At 40.7% G+C, this 17,549-nt stretch overlaps 2 protein-coding genes across 2 annotated transcripts; both read left to right on the top strand.

The window, feature by feature from the left end:
• Nucleotides 1-396: 396 nt before the first annotated feature.
• LOC124268843 lies at nucleotides 397-11,110 on the top strand. The gene is made up of 5 exons (XM_046703862.1): nucleotides 397-500; nucleotides 2,547-3,095; nucleotides 9,639-10,157; nucleotides 10,313-10,339; nucleotides 10,927-11,110. Exons 1-5 carry the CDS (start codon nucleotides 434-436, stop codon nucleotides 11,058-11,060), a joined length of 1,296 nt encoding a protein of 431 aa, XP_046559818.1. The 5' UTR covers nucleotides 397-433; the 3' UTR covers nucleotides 11,061-11,110.
• On the top strand, nucleotides 11,089-13,941 carry LOC124268842 (collagen alpha-4(VI) chain-like). The gene is made up of 4 exons (XM_046703861.1): nucleotides 11,089-11,483; nucleotides 11,679-11,714; nucleotides 11,864-12,343; nucleotides 13,091-13,941. The coding sequence occupies exons 1-4, from the start codon at nucleotides 11,228-11,230 to the stop codon at nucleotides 13,630-13,632; spliced, it is 1,314 nt and encodes a 437-aa protein (XP_046559817.1). The 5' UTR covers nucleotides 11,089-11,227; the 3' UTR covers nucleotides 13,633-13,941.
• The last annotated feature ends 3,608 nt before the right edge of the window (nucleotides 13,942-17,549 follow it).

The following is a 17,549-nucleotide window of genomic DNA, read 5'->3' as shown; positions in this document are numbered from 1 at the left end:
TTTTGGACCATATTCCATTCATTTTTCGTTCTGTGTTTTGGGGCACTTGCAGTCCTTGAAAGTTAGCATCTGTTATGCAACGAATAAACCATAGATGAATCTTTCTCTTGCAATTCGTTTTGCATCTGTAGCTTGTCCACAATGTGTCTTTGACACTTCTCCCTATCACAAAAATCATGGGGGTGCTTAACTTTTTTTACTGTGTATATATTTTCATGAGAGATCGATGTTTACTTTTTGAAACGGTAATCTCCCAATTGAACAGGATCGGGTAAAGTCCAGCCCTCCGCAGTACTGACCCTGTAGCCTGGCAACCACCCCACATAGAGCACATGGATCCCTCACACCACTGGTGGAATGTGAAGTCAGCAGGAATCAACTACTGTGAATCACAGTCTACTGGAAGTTTACACACACATATATATGCTCCGACATGCTGGCAAAGGTTTTGTTCATCGCTGTCATTCCCTTTATAAGCTACACGTCTTCCGAGGGACTAGGTGAGTTGTTATATTCCCTTCTCTCAGATCTTTAGCTTATTATATGCTACATAGCTTTACTTTATAAAGCTAACTTGAACATTATGTACAAATCTGGCGTGTGTAACATGTCCGTTGATAGTGCCAGTCTGTAATACTGCCCAGCTTTCACATCAACCCGGGTGTGAGCTATGTTGATCAACCCGGGTGTGAGCTATGTTGATTTGTTATCAACCGGGTGTGATAACCTCCACATGATCAACCCGGGTGGAGCTAATGTTGCCCGGTTGAAACCCGGGTGTGAGTTATGTTAATCAAGCTGCAGTTGATACCCGGGTGTGAGCTATGTTGATACCCGGGTGCTATGTTGTGTGCCAGTTAGAAGCTGCATTTTACCTGTGTGTTTACCCTGTTGATAAAGTCCGATGCTGCATTTTACCTGTGAATTTACCTGGTTGTAAAGTTAGAAGCTGCATTTTACCTGAGCATTTACCCGGTTGTCGAAAGTTGAAGCTGCGTTTTACCTGTATGTTTACTAATGTTGTAAAGATTTTAGAAGAAGCTGCATTTTACCTATGCATGTTTACCCGGTTGTAAAGTTAGAAGCTGCATGCATTTTACCTGTGTTGTAAAGTTTACCCTCTGTAAAGTACCCGTAAAGAAGCATTTTGCATTTTACCCTGTGCGTTTACCCTGTTGTAAAGTTAGAAGCTGCATTTTACCTGTGCGTTTACCCTGTTGTAAAGTTAGAAGCTGCATTTTACCTGTGTGTTTACCCTGTTGTAAAGTTAGAAGCTGCATTTTACCTGTGCGTTTACCCTGTTGTAAAGTTAGAAGCTGCATTTTACCTGTGCGTTTACCCGGTTGTAAAGTTAGAAGCTGCATTTTACCTGTGCGTTTACCCGGTTGTAAAGTTAGAAGCTGCATTTTACCTGTGCGTTTACCCGGTTGTAAAGTTAGAAGCTGCATTTTACCTGTGCGTTTACCCGGTTGTAAAGTTAGAAGCTGCATTTTACCTGTGCGTTTACCCTGTTGTAAAGTTAGAAGCTGCATTTTACCTGTGCGTTTACCCGGTTGTAAAGTTAGAAGCTGCATTTTACCTGTGCATTTACCTGGTTGTAAAGCATTTACCCGGTTGTAAACTTAGAAGCTGCATTTTACCTGTGCGTTTACCCGGTTGTAAAGTTAGAAGCTGCATTTTACCTGTGCGTTTACCCGGTTGTAAAGTTAGAAGCTGCATTTTACCTGTGCGTTTACCCGGTTGTAAAGTTAGAAGCTGCATTTTACCTGTGCGTTTACCCTGTTGTAAAGTTAGAAGCTGCATTTTACTGTGCGTTTACCCGGTTGTAAAGTTAGAAGCTGCATTTTACCTGTGCATGTTTACCTGGTTGTAAAGTTAGAAGCTGCATTTTACCTGTGCGTTTACCCGGTTTGTAAAGTTAGAAGCTGCATTTTACCTGTGCGTTTACCCGGTTGTAAAGTTAGAAGCTGCATTTTACCTGTGCGTTTACCCGGTTGTAAAGTTAGAAGCTGCATTAGAACCATTTTACCTGTGCGTTTACCCGGTTGTAAAGTTAGAAGCTGCATTTTACCTGTGCGTTTACCCGGTTGTAAAGTTAGAAGCTGCATTTTACCTGTGCGTTTACCCTGTTGTAAAGTTAGAAGCTGCATTTTACCTGTGCGTTTACCCGGTTGTAAAGTTAGAAGCTGCATTTTACCTGTGCGTTTACCCGGTTGTAAAGTTAGAAGCTGCATTTTACCTGTGCGTTTACCCGGTTGTAAAGTTAGAAGCTGCATTTTACCTGTGCGTTTACCCGGTTGTAAAGTTTGAAGCTGCAATTTACCTGTGCGTTTACCCGGTTGTAAAGTTAGAAGCTGCATTTTATCTGTGTGTTTACCCGGTTGTAAAGTTAGAAGCTGCATTTTACCTGTGCGCTTACCCGGTTGTAAAGTTAGAAGCTGCATTTTACCTGTTCGTTTACCCGGTTGAAAATTAGAAGCTGCATATTATCTGTGTAGGTATCAGGTCATGAAATAGTAACTGCTAATTGTTTGTTCCCTTGGCAGGTACCGAGTGTCGTGGGGATATCACATTCGTTATGGAATACGCAAAATTCCCCTTTCGTGACCGAACTAACTGTAACTGTGACGGCAAACGCGGGTCCTACTTCATAGGCAGCTGCTGCTGGTGCTTCTGCTGTTGGGACATCTTCTACGACGACTTTCTGCAGGAGCTCGGAGACGTCAGTGGGGCAAAGGTCAGAATTTACGTGCACGTCGGTGGAGTATTGTTCCACTGTACGTTCGACTTGCTTCAGCTTAATGCAAGCAGCTGTAGAAAAGAGTGTTGGCGTCAAGTGACCAGTGCGCCCAGAAGACCACATGTTCCCGGTTTGGTCGTTGTTGTTGCGGAGAGTAAACCGTCTGCCGTGATGAATGACCTCGTTAGTTCCGTGCGTGATGGCGGCGATGCTGTCGTTGTGGTCGGAGTTGGCAGTAACGTCAGTCGCCGCGATCTGCTTCCCTTAGCAACGGATGACAACCGTCTGATGATGGTTGAACACAGAGACGAGCTTAATGAGTCTGTGTCCATGATTCGCCAGAAGGCATGTAACTGTGAGTAACAGGAAATCATTCTAGCGTCACAACTGAACGCAGATTAGAGCAGTGTGCGTGTGCGTGGACTTGAGTGTGCGTCACTTAGAGTGGATGGGTGTGTAGGGAATAAACTACAGTATTTAGAACGATCCTCATATGGTTTGCATGATTCTACAAATTCAAACCTATAAAACGATAATACACCTAACATTATATAAGCCCATAACAAACTGGTTACACTTCTGTAACACGACACAGGCTGTGCGCCTACATCTATAGCTTGTCTCCACACTTATTTTTGAGACTATACACACGGTAAAATGCTGTTTATAACAGCCTTTCAGTTACGTGACTGTCAAACAAATACACATACGTCTCTGTCAAACATATACATTACAACGTCCCTGTCAAACATGTACACATGAAACGTCTCTGTCAAATATATCCACATGAGACATTTTTGTCAAACATATACATTACAACGTCCCTGTCAAACATGTACACATGAAACGTCTCTGTCAAACATGTACACATGAAACGTCTCTGTCAAACATACACACATGAAACGTTATCGGTAACGGTCAGGACATCAGTGTAACAAACAAATGTTATCCCTCTAAAAACTTGCAAAAGATTAAATTCTGAAAGGTAGAGCAACAACTATGATGCTACACAGGCCACTGCACAGATATCATTTTGCTGTTGATATTATGGTGCAATATCAGTCTCCACGAAATATACTTCTTTCATTCACTCAGATATTTTTGTTAATCGTGAGATGGTAACACATATTTATCAAATACAACGGTTTGGCCAACATATTAGCACCTAGCAAATATTCAAAGTAAATGGCAGCCTTACATATCTCACTGTTAAAAAGTTAAAACAGTTTACACCCAAAAATCTGTAAAGGTTGGAATACAATTAAGTTGTTTACCCTTACTACATTTTGTCCAAACTGTTACCATAGATGTCATAACTGTTACCTTTAATTCATAAAGACTATAGATCTTATAGAAAATAGAAACTTAGCGTGATTAATTCGTGTAGTTTTGATTATTTAAAGCAGATAGATAAGTAATTGGAACTATATTATCACACCATAGAACATATTGTTCAAAATTCAAATTTATTAAAGATATGTCCAGAGTTACTATTATTTGTCCAAACCGTTACTAGAGACTGTGTTTTTAATGCTACTACATCAAAACTCCTTTGAACAGTAAAATTCCATGCTTAAACTTATCCTAACTCTTAAAGTAATCATGAATTTATTATATTTCAAATATTAATAAACAAATTTTTGAAATACAAATCATTTTGTCCTGACCGTTACAAGGACTATCCAAACCGTTACTTTGCAGAATGGTATCGGTTTGGACAGTAACGGTCAAGACAATTTGTAAGTAAATCTAAAACAACAAAAATAATAATAATTTAATAAAAATTAAATGCAGTTTGGGTATGCCTGTTCAATCCTAATTGGCATAATATGAATTAATTTGTTTATTTGCATGTATATTTACATTATTTGTGAACATTGATATTAGGACCGTCACCTCCGGAGAGAGCAAGTCTGCCAGTTTTGACCCTAAAATGTGGCTAAACTGTATACATTTCAAAATGACAAGACTAATGATATACCACATTTACTGACTAGTAAACCTCTAAATATGTTTTCTAGCCCCAAAAATCCTTTTAGGTTAACAGCGTTTTTTTATTTGAAACGGACAGAAAATACTACCAATTTTGAAAATGACTCATACACATACTACGTCCCTGTCAAACATATACATTACAACGTCTGTCAAATATGTACACATACAACCTCCCTGTCAAACATATACATTACAACGTCCCTGTCAAACATATACATTACAACGTCTCTGTCAAACATATACACATGAAACGTCTCTGTCAAACATGTACATTACAACGTCTCTGTCAAACATGTACACATGAAATGTCCCTGTCAAACATAAACACATACAACGTCCATGTCAAACATATACACATATTACGTCTCTGTCAAACATATACACAATACAACGTCCCTGTCAAACAAATGCACATACAACGTCCCTGTCAAACAAATGCACATAAAACATCCCTGTCAAACATATACACAATACAACGTCCCTGTCAAACAAATGGACATACAATGTCTCTGTCAAACATATACACATACAACGTCCCTGTCAAACATATACACATGAAACGTCCCTGTCAAACATATACACATACAACGTCCCTGTCAAACATATACACATGTAACGTCCCTGTCAAACATATACACATACAACGTCCCTGTCAAACATATACACATGAAACGTCCCTGTCAAACATATACACATACAACGTCCCTGTCAAACATATACACATACAACGTCCCTGTCAAACATATACACAATACAACGTCCCTGTCAAACATATACACATACAACGTCCCTGTCAAACATATACACATACAACGTCCCTGTCAAACATATACACATACGTCCCTGTCAAACATATACACAATACAACGTCTCTGTCAAACATATACACATGAAAAGTCCCCTGTCAAACATATACACATACAACGTCCCTGTCAAACATATACACATACAACGTCCCTGTCAAACATATACACAATACAACGTCCCTGTCAAACATATACACAATACAACGTCCCTGTCAAAGATGTACACATACAACGTCCCTGTCAAACAAATGCACATACAACGTCCCTGTCAAACATATACACATACAACGTCCCTGTCAAACATATACACATACAACGTCCCTGTCAAACATATACACAATACAACGTCCCTGTCAAACATATACACATACAACGTCCCTGTCAAACATATACACATACAACGTCCCTGTCAAACAAATGCACATACAACGTCCCTGTCAAACATATACACATACAACGTCCCTGTCAAACATATACACAATACAACGTCTCTGTCAAACATATACACATACAACGTCCCTGTCAAACATATACACATACAACGTCTCTGTCAAACATATACACATACAACGTCCCTGTCAAACATATATACACATACAACGTCTCTGTCAAACATATACACACAACAACGTCCCCTGTCAAACATATATACACATACAACGTCTCTGTCAAACAGATACACATACAACGTCCCTGTCAAACATATACACATACAACGTCCCTGTCAAACATATACACATACAACGTCCTGTCAAACATATACACATACAACGTCCCTGTCAAACATATACACATACAACGTCCCTGTCAAACATATACACATACAACGTATCTGTCAAACATATACACATACAACGTCCCTGTCAAACATATACACATACAACGTCCCTGTCAAACATATACACATACAACGTCCCTGTCAAACAAATGCACATACAACGTCCCTGTCAAACATATACACATACAACGTCTCTGTCAAACATATACACATACAACGTCCCTGTCAAACATATACACATACAACGTCCCTGTCAAACATATACACATACAACGTCCCTGTCAAACATATACACATACAACGTCTCTGTCAAACATATACACATACAACGTCCCTGTCAAACATATACACATACAACGTCCCTGTCAAACATATACACATACAACGTCTCTGTCAAACATATACACAATACAACGTCCCTGTCAAACAAATGCACATACAACGTCCCTGTCAAACATATGCACATACAACGTCCCTGTCAAACATATACACATACAACGTCTCTGTCAAACATGTACACATAAACGTCTCTGTCAAACATATACACATACAACGTCCCTGTCAAACATATATACATACAACGTCCCTGACAAACATATATACATACAACGTCCCTGTCAAACATATACACAATACAACGTCCCTGTCAAACACATGGACATACAACGTCCCTGTCAAACATATACACAATACAACAACGTCCTGTCAAACAAATGCACATACAACGTCCCTGTCAAACATATATACATACAACGTCCCTGTCAAACATATACACATACAACGTCCCTGTCAAACATTTACACATACAACGTCCCTGTCAAACATATACACATACAACGTCAGTGTCAAACATATATACATACAACGTCTCTTTCAAACCTATTCACAATACAACATCGCAACGTCCCTGTCAAACAAATGCACATACAACGTCCCTGTCAAACATAAACACATACGACGTCCCAGTCAAACATATACATAATACAACGTCCCTGTCAAACAAATGAACATACAACGTCTCTGTCAAACGTACACATAATACAACGTCCCTGTTAAACAAATGCACATACAACGTCCCTGTCAAACATATACACATACAACATCCCTGTCAAACAAAACACATACAACGTCTGTCAAACATATACACATAAAACGTCCCTGTCAAACATATACACATACAACGTCTCTGTCAAACATATACACAATACAACGTCCCTGTCAAACATATGCACATACAACGTCCCTGTCAAACATATATACACAATGCAACGTCCCTGTCAAACAAATGCACATACAACGTCCCTGTCAAACAATACACATACAACGTATCTGTCAAACATATACACATACAACGTCCCTGTCAAACATATACACATACAACGTTCCTGTCAAACATATACACATACAACGTCCCTGTCAAACATATACACATACAACGTCCCTGTCAAACATATACACATACAACGTCCCTGTCAAACATATACACATAAACGTCCCTGTCAAACATATACACATACAACGTCCCTGTCAAACATATACACATACAACGTCCCTGTCAAACATATACACATACAACGTTCCTGTCAAACATATACACATACAACGTCCCTGTCAAACATATACACATACAACGTCCCTGTCAAACATATACACATACAACGTCCCTGTCAAACATATACACTACAACGTCCCTGTCACACATATACACATACAACGTCCATGTCAAACAAATGCACATACAACGTATCTGTCAAACATATACAAATACAACGTCCACGTCAAACATATACACATACAACGTCCCTGTCAAACAAATGCACATACAACGTCCCTGTCAAACATATACACATATAACGTCCCTGTCAATCATATACACATACGCAACGTTCCTGTCAAACATATACACATACAACGTCCAAGTCAAACATATACACATACAACGTCCATGTCAAACATAATGAATGTAAGATCTATGTTTCCTCTATTGGGTGTTGAGAGTACAGATATTACACACATAACACATATTTTATCATTAAACAATTCAGAGGCTAATGAAAGAAAATATACTATCTCCAAAAAGAAAGGCATAGGCCAGAAACCCGTTGCAAAAATGTTGTATTGTCAAACATGTACAACTCGTCCACAAATAGACTTTAGTGAATGCATTTTTACATCAGTTTAGAAGAAGGAAATGTCTGTACAACAAAGTGGATAATTTTAGATAACGGAGACGTTCAGCGCAATGGTGACGACGTAGCACGGTCCCGACGTTGGTTCTCCTGGCTCTCAGTCCAATCTCTCTCAACCTGTCCCGTACAGTTTGACCGGATTTCCTCCGCTTGGCTGCTGTGCTCAAACCCGTGGCAGTACGATCACGCACATGTAGTACCCGGATGTACCGATCTTGGGCTGCAGTAGTGACTCGAGGTCAGCCTGTACGGGGACGGTCATTTGTGATACATGTTTGGTTGTAACGGGCTGCAAGCCGTGATATCGTGCTCAGACTAACATCCAGACGCCAGGCAACAGAAGATTGGTAATCTCCAGCGTGCATTCATTCAAGTGCGATGTTCCGTGTCGCAGCGTCAAGACGTGGCGTAGTGATTTGACCTTGAAACTCCTTCAAAACGAATGCCGATTTCCGAAATGATCTGGATCTTTATAGCCAGACAGTGCATGCTCTTTGCTGCACAATTTCAACTGGAAGGTGATTTTGTTAAATTAAAACGCCTATACGTGCCTTTTTGGGGATAGTATAGTGCACCATTAGATTTGCTGGGCGAGATACAGTCACCCCAGAGTTTCCCCGGTATAGATTTACACAGTCAATGTACATACTGCAGGTACAGTATGGACTGTAGGTTACCAGAAACTGATTTGTCTGGAGACGATGTTAATGAAGGTCGTCCATGTTGTAAGGTCCATGCAGTCTACGATGTGTGCAAAGCCACCAAGTAGTGTCACAATCGTTTGTTCCTTATCCACACAAACTTCCAGAAGCAAATATTGATGAAGTGTCAGATTATCAAATAGTTTGTCATCCAGTGTATTTCTGCTGTAACTTATGACAGTCAGCACCTGATGATGCACAATGTCATATGTAGCACGACGTATGTGACATGCCGTCAGACCAAGACTAGTAATATGGTCAGTCCTGGGATTCGAACCCACGGTCAAAGGATATTACTTCATAGTGATACTGTGCACTGGAAGCCCTAAATTCACGTGTTCTTATACAGTATCTATTTCCTTTTCACGATTAACACAAACACTGGCTGAAGTGTAAATGTATGACTTTGTATATTTTTGTTGATATCAGCATGCCAGAAAGATGTGACTTTTGTTATGGCTTGGGACGAAGTCTCTTCTGGTCGCCAGTCCTGGGGTTGGTGCGCTGGTGGGCTTATATCCGAGTTCGTCAAGACAATCGGCAACCAGCTGGCGGTGACCTCAATCGACTGGCTTCCTGATGGCAGTGCCTATGGTTGTCAAATGAACTGGCGACACTTCTCCAGTAATTGTTCCTGCCACAAGTCACAATGGAAGGAGTTAAGCCCATCTCTGCTTTATCAAAACATCGTTAACAGATTCTCAAACCTTAGACCAGAATATCCGAATGTGATAGTCTTAATCACAGACCGACATGTTAGTTTTTCCCCTGAAGACACCCGGATATTTCGGGAGAACAATGTTCTAGTGCTTACAGTTGAGATTGGAAACAACGAAAGTCAAGATGAGTTACGGGCCTTGGCGACGTCCAGCAACGTGTCCTTCTCGCTGGGGAACTGGAGTTCCCTGATAGGGCTCATTCCGGAACTCCGGAACCTCGTCTGTAACGGTAAGTCAGATGGCAAATATGTGACAAGTCTAAATAAATGCTCTTCCTTTCAACAATTGTATAATTGCATTTCACACTTATTTCTTCTTATTACGAATCGACTTTTAAAAACATAATTATTGTGATTATATAATGTTTGTAAATTTTATCTACAGATATATCGCTACAGCCGAAAATTGTGGGTAGGTACTTGTGAGCCTGGCGGACTATCTCTTCTTCTGTATCGATTGTTTAACGTAACGAGATCACGTGACCCCTAGTGACATAAAACTGTACTCCTGGAAACCTGTCACTGTTCTTTGAAAAAAGTAAGTTGCTAATTAGGTCTGGTGCCCTTAGAAGATGAAATTGTGATTTCAAGAAGTCGAAAACATTAAATTTTATAAATGCCCTATTTGCCATTTGCCGCTTGTATTTCAACTGAATGAAACATAGACTGTAGCAATCGTCGTTTTGTTGAAAAAGACACTTCAGTAATATCCAACGTTACTGAAGAGACCCAAACCAACAAAAGGAACAAATCAGTGATGTTGAAACTTTAAATCAGTACTCAAAACTGTTTAATGAGTTTTCATACACATTTGCATCAGACACGTGAAGAAGCAAAATTAACTGATCTTGTCTGTGACAACGTGTGTTGTACTTGTATGTTCTGCACCACCTTCCCAGGAAAACTGAACTGCTTCCAGTCTATGTGAAGTTTAAATTACTCACTAAAGTATGTGTTTGGCCCCTCACCACACTTCATTGTCCTTCTCTTTTCCTCAAGGTTGTGAAACAAGAACAGATATCACCCTCCTAGTTGACCTCTCGCACAGCATGACGAGCTATGTCCCATCCATGATGACGTTCCTGAAAACGTTCCTGCAGACACTCAGCATCACAAAAAGGACCAACATGTGACCTTGATAACATTCTCGTCAGAGGTCAGAGTTGTCCTGGAGAACAGCTTCAAAGTATCTGACCTCCTCGCCGCCATCAACGACCTGAGGCCACAGTATGGGGCGTCCGACTTATCTGGAGCTTTAGCTCAGGCCGTGAATGTTGTGAAGAGGTCACCGCGGCTTTACATGGACACTGGTCAGACATGTCCAGCATTGGTGGCTCTTGTTCTGTCCGACGGCTTGTCTCAGAGTAGACCTGATGTTCTGGAGGCAGCCACGAACTTGAAACGACTCGGTGTCATGATTTCATTTTTGCCCTTTGGGATCGAGAGTACCGTCTACGAGAACGAGGCTATAAAGTCGAGCCATTACCTGTTGCAGTCTCTCAACCATTCCATTAACTATACGTTCCTGAGTGGACTGCACGCCGACATCGTGAAGGGTGAGTGATCGTTTGTGTATGTCTATGTATACTTATAGAAGTATGTTCGTTAGTTTGCGGTCACGAGTTTAAGACGATTTTGTCAAAGCCAAAAAGACAAAACTAAATTAATAGCTAATCATATTTTTCTATGTTGTACTAAATGTCCACGAACGATTAATGCTTACCTCAATAACGGTTATCTCCTTGGAGCAGGAAGCACTATGGGAAGCGACACAGACGTGGAGAATCGTAAGTTCAAAATATTTTATCATGCATTTCCTGTAGCTTCAGGCACGCAAAATATAAACCCTGTCAAAAGTCAGTAATTGTTCCTGCTAAATTTGTTAAAGACAACAACTATTTATCTATGTTTGAGTCGAACGATATTTTTTTTTCAGATTGCAGCTATACACCAACCCCCGTTATTTTCATATTCAATGTTGAAAATGAGGCTGTCGTTCAACTATACGTGGGGGAATTTGTAAAGTTCACCAAATCACTATCCACTCATCAAAATATCAGTGTTTTGCATTCTTCCGACATTTTGCCAACAACGTTACCAACTGATGTGACGTCTCACAAAACTGCCACCTCAACCCTACCAGAAATGCTCGACGAGGTCCAGTCTCCAGCCGACGTCAACGGCGCGAGTTGCATCATCATCATCAGCGACAAGCACGTGACAGCACCGGCTCCTCTCTTCCGGCAGATATGGCGTCTTGCTGACACAGGGTCAAAGGTTATGTCCGTTGGTATTGGCAGGAATGTCAACAATTACGTCATAGAGCGAATAGCTTCAGTTCCGAGATATGGCTTTTCTTCGAGACCCGTTTGGGAAAATGACATCCCACCGATGTTGTGGAACAGGTATTGTGAAGGTAGGCTTTACCCTTTTGTATCTGAAGTATCCCGGGGATCCCCCCACAGATGAAAATCCCAGTATGCATACGGACACTTGGCCTAGTCAATGACCTCCGTCAATTGTTGATTTAAAACAAGTGGGTATTTATAACATGTTAATATTGATTATCATTTAACATTCAACTTATGTCGTCTCCCCAAATGAAGTGATGGTCAACAAATGATTTGGTCCTTTCTAATCTCAGCCCTGACATTTAGTTAGTGATCTTGGACATATGTTCTTTGACTGATATCGTCAACAATTGGACTTCATTTGCTTTTAATAAGCTGTGCGAAAAATACATTACTTCAAATTCCGTCGATTGGTCGTAATTACTGGTTGACTGCAGCTGAGTATCACCGCTATATGATCCCGGGATAAGGTGACCCTTACTGGATTACGACGGGTCAACTTTGTCCTTATATGGCATGTCTGTATGTTTCCTCCCAAGCATCTCTTGTAAATTGATCACTTTCTACCTTTCCATCATGGAGTGTCCATCAAACTCGAACTTTTCAAAACTGTTTTATCATTCGATAATCCAAAATTGTGCTCTTGTGTGTGTTTATACTTAAGCTGATGGATATGGATATGAATATAACACTTAGCTGAAAGGTACCCTGGACTGGGTTCCACTGTTCTGGGGTGACTGCTAGCCACCACTGTTCACATATATCCATGTTTGATGTGATCTCTCTCTGAACCACTGTCTGTACTGTTTCAGCATGTGGCTTCACCACCGCCATCGACCTGGTGTTTCTCGTAGAGGCCAGCACTCAAACCTTTTCTCAGTGGAACGAGGTCCTCACCTTGCTCATTGACGTTAGCGACAACTTCCCCGTCGGCAGACACAACGTCATGGTGAGCGTGGTGACATTTGGTCAGCAGACGGTATCCCAGATTCTGTTCAACAGCTACAGCAACAAGATGGATCTATTCAGATCAATCCACAGTCTGCAGCCTCGGAGAGGGCCGGCTGATCTCACAGCAGCTCTGCAGGATGTGGACTCGTTGTTTGCAGGTGCGCGCGGAGGACGACCTGGAGTCAAGAAGGTCATGGTGCTTGTCATGGCACAGGTGATAACACGTGACCTCAACACACGTGAGGACACTCAGGTTATCCTAATGGATGTTGGTGCTAAGAGAAATTATTCGCCATCCAGATTCCTAAAGAGTTCTGATATTTGTATACACCTCGAAGGAGCAGACGATCTGGTCAGATACAGCCGAGACCTGCACGACATAGTGTGCAAACTTGAACCATGAACAGTACTTACAGCTGGAAGAACGTTAACACGTTGCCACACGAGACATGTATGTTGAAGGTTAACACGTTGCCACACGAGACATGTATGTTGACGGTTGTGTGATAGTGGAGACGGAATGAGTGATGGGCTCGTAAAATACTATCAATAGATGTCATATATTTTTTAGCTACGGGTGCAAAACTAGATATATTTTTACGAAAACCACCAGCGATGAGGACTTGTCGATGATTACAAATAACCATGTGTGTAGTTACTGTTTAGTAGCGGTTATGGTTAGTGGTTTGGCAAAATCAGAATGTATTCAAAATCAAATTTTGTATTGTCTTTAACTTAAAGGCTAAAAGATAGATATATATATATATACAGACACGGACTGCTTCACTGGCTTCATCAAATAAGTGTTTTTATTAACAACTATTTAAATCACAAATAACTCAGCAAGATTACCTTTATAAGATTACTGTTAGAAAATTCCGAACAGCTCTTTCACGTTTTAGATGTTCCTCTCATGATCTTTGAAACGTTATATAACACTAGTCGTGGCCGAAGACTTTGCGATGTTTGTAACTTAAATACATTGAAGATGAGTATCATCAATTAAACTAAATTCCTTTTATTGTTATAAAAGACAAATGGTAAAATTCTGCAAGACTTAGCTATGTCCATTTATCTTGCCTCCATGTACATATTTAACATTCATGCAAAATGAGTGTCTGGGTGAGCTTTAACATATCTTATTATATTTTTATACCATATCTGATTGTATATTTTGTATTGTAATATCCTATAGGCCTGTGGCCTTATTAAGTACTGAAATATATAAAGATGAGATAGTTACAAATAAACACAAATAGAACCTTCTGTCAGTCACTCCAATAAGAGCTAGAGTAACCACACGTAGAAGACAGAACTCGTAGGGCATTCACACTTACTTCACTTTACCGAATACAATCAAGAAGTAAGTCTGTGCTTCTTCAAATATACACCATATGTATATCACCATAATCATGAAAAATATCATTTCGCTGCATGAAGTCATAAGTAAAAACCTGATTGTTTTAATATAGTTTGGGATATGTATGGCAGAATGGAGATGTTGACAGTATGAAATCTTGACCTACATAGCTTGACGATAAAGCCGCAAGCTACAGAAATACACCTGTAGATCCTCTTACAATTTCATGAAGGAAAAGGGTAGAAAATTAGGAATTGTAAGACTACCCAAGTAAAATTTCAGCCAATGCGGGTTACATGCGATGTCAATGTATGTTTTCTACTTCTTGCGTTGGAACACAAAGATGGTCATAGGTCCTCATGTCTGTCTATAGTAGGCTGAGACCAGTGTACACGCTCTTAACAACCAGCACTGACAGGGTACCAAGTGGGATCATTTAGTAATGTGAATTGGAACCACCAGGCATTAGTCACTTTAGGTTACATACTCCTAAGGGAGTTGAACATGGAAAATGAAAGGAGAGTAATGCTAGGTAGGGGCATGATGTGTCATGCGCACTGAGATGTATCTGTGACACGTGAACAATCCACTTCACACATCACCGACAAAGAGTTTTTTGTATACTCTGATACATGGCAAGGTAACATCAAACTTCAATTGCACTTTTACACTACACATAATTGACGTAAATGGAAATATGCTTTTTAACTAAATTCCAACAATATTTCTTCTGAGTTGTATCATTTTGACATGTACAAAAACATTCGTACAAATATAACATGAAAACCAGTTGTGACTGGACGCATTCATTTGACTGGAGACGGAAGTGTAAAAAGTTGAAACGTTCATACCTGTAAAGTATTATCTACTGGCTACATTGGAGGGATCAAACCAACCGAACAGTTATTTCATTCTCTGGAGGCTCCGGTGTCCATGCCTTGATGAAAGAACATCATAAATAAGGACATTAGAACTGTCTTATGTGTTGTTTCTGTGTACTTGAAGCACCCTGAAAATAACTGACCTGGGTCCACTTAAAGCGAACATGTAATGCACGACGGGTGACCGACACGTCCTGAAGCCTCACATCATGAGAATAGTGACACCTTCTGTTGTGGACATGACATGATGTGATTGGATTTATCTACAAAGAATTGAGTCATCCGAGCAATTTGTGTCCCTGTGTGACAAACAAGCGGGGAGATGTGGCCATTGTAAAATGAAACCACTATGTAGTACAAGTGCTTGCAACTGCTGTTACGAATGAAGGCAAACACTAGTGAAGGATGCCCCTTACTAAGCCTCCGTGAAAAGGTAGACAGCAGAGGCAAGAAGACGACCCCGTCCCACCAGGAACACAAGCGATCCGCGGTTTGGTGATGATCATCTGTCGAAGGACACTTCCAGGAGAGAGAACATTCTATACTAGCCACATAAAGAAACTGTGCACACAGAAAATGCCTTCATAATTGAAATACAACACAGCAAAGACGAAATGATGTAGACACTTTATAAGCTGAAGTATCGGACCACAAGAAAATGTCAAAAGAACATGAACAATATCCGTAACGATGACGTCAGAAGTTCAAAATCGAGTAGGGGGTCACACGACGAAGTCACAAATCATTAACGGGTATGACCACCATGTGCATGAAGCACAACAGTGCAACGACGACGCATAGAGACTACCAAATGAGCATTGGAGGCCTGGGAAATGGTCTGGGGCGTGGTCACTGCTGTCTGGAACCTGTATCTGAGATGAGTCACCCGAATCCACCTGTCCTGTCTTAGCGTCGTTACGTCGGGAACGCACAGAACGTTGGTGGTCGGCGACGTCATTACTGTTTCGATAACGCCTGACCCATGCAGATATCGTGTTACGATGGCATTGGAAATGTGCTGCCACCTGTTGTTGGCTCATTCCTGCTCGACCCATTCCAATGGCTTCATGACGTTGAGCAGATGTTAATCTTGGCATGATGTGCATGTGACTTCTCATGTGAATTTGTGAACGTTTGAATGACCAAAGATCAAGCTTTCGACAGTGACAGCAATTTCAGAGTTTCACATGTTGTGTGCATCTGTACGGGCTGCACGTGCAGTAACACATTTCAAGCCCTTAGGCCACCGTCAATGACGTCACTTCGCCTGGCACGTGCATGAGCGTTTGATTGTCTCCAATACTTGCTATGTTCACAAATGTATTTATGTATAAATACGCTGTGTGCCTATATTAATATTTTCTGTGTGCAGTTTCTTTATGTGGCAAGTATAGTATCACAAAAATCTTGGCAATGTCAGCTCGTGGGTTCCTAACACTTCTGAGATTTGATCAAAAACACTTCAGGCACAAATCGTCTTGTGATAATCGAGGTATGTTTGAAGTTGATTTGATTCAGAAGGTTCTTGCAAAGTTTTGATGAAACTTTGGGTTAACCGCTCGCAGTCCAAACAACAATGAAAACAGTGGAATCAATTGACATCACCACCAGTAGGGAGGACAAACACTGTCATCTGGAATGGTTTGACCTCCGCACCTTGGGATGTGTGGGATCATGATGGACTATCCTTCAACTGGACAGACATATAGCAAGCTAATTATGATGCACATTCGAGGTAATTACGGGATGAAGAGTCTAAGAGACTAAGAGACTACGAGACAACTCAGTCACTGCCACGGCTACAATCTACGAGCGTGTTTTCAAGTCGTTCCGGGCCGCCATATTCTCCGGATCCTGTTCTGTCTGTTCCTTCTGTTCCCAATCACAAAGAAAATTCGAGCCGAAACTCAAGCAACTGTGGAGAACATTTCGGCAACCCAAGAGAATTCTGCGCTGAAATCTTCGACAAAAGCGCACCGATGTGAATGAGACTATATGTAGCATAATACATAATAGATTTAAAGATAAGTAAATGAACTTACCTATGTTTCGTGATTTCTGATAAATTACAACTCGACC

The sequence above is a fragment of the Haliotis rubra genome, unplaced genomic scaffold, assembly GCF_003918875.1.
Source record: "Haliotis rubra isolate DU_JTF1 unplaced genomic scaffold, ASM391887v1 Scf140, whole genome shotgun sequence".
Lineage (NCBI taxonomy): Eukaryota > Metazoa > Mollusca > Gastropoda > Lepetellida > Haliotidae > Haliotis > Haliotis rubra.
This window is presented reverse-complemented; position numbering and strand designations above follow the sequence as displayed.

What these genes read in the sequence shown, in the direction of transcription:
- LOC124268843 (XM_046703862.1), top strand. Translation starts at nt 434, where the DNA reads ATGCTGGCAAAGGTTTTGTTCATCGCTGTCATTCCCTTTATAAGCTAC. An exon ending in CCGGAACCTCGTCTGTAACG is followed by an intron (nt 10,158 to 10,312) that starts GTAAGTCAGATG and finishes TTTTATCTACAG; the next exon opens with ATATATCGCTACAGCCGAAA. An exon ending in GCTACAGCCGAAAATTGTGG is followed by an intron (nt 10,340 to 10,926) that starts GTAGGTACTTGT and finishes CTTTTCCTCAAG; the next exon opens with GTTGTGAAACAAGAACAGAT.
- LOC124268842 (XM_046703861.1), top strand. Translation starts at nt 11,228, where the DNA reads ATGGACACTGGTCAGACATGTCCAGCATTGGTGGCTCTTGTTCTGTCC. An exon ending in GCACGCCGACATCGTGAAGG is followed by an intron (nt 11,484 to 11,678) that starts GTGAGTGATCGT and finishes TCCTTGGAGCAG; the next exon opens with GAAGCACTATGGGAAGCGAC. An exon ending in GTGGAACAGGTATTGTGAAG is followed by an intron (nt 12,344 to 13,090) that starts GTAGGCTTTACC and finishes GTACTGTTTCAG; the next exon opens with CATGTGGCTTCACCACCGCC.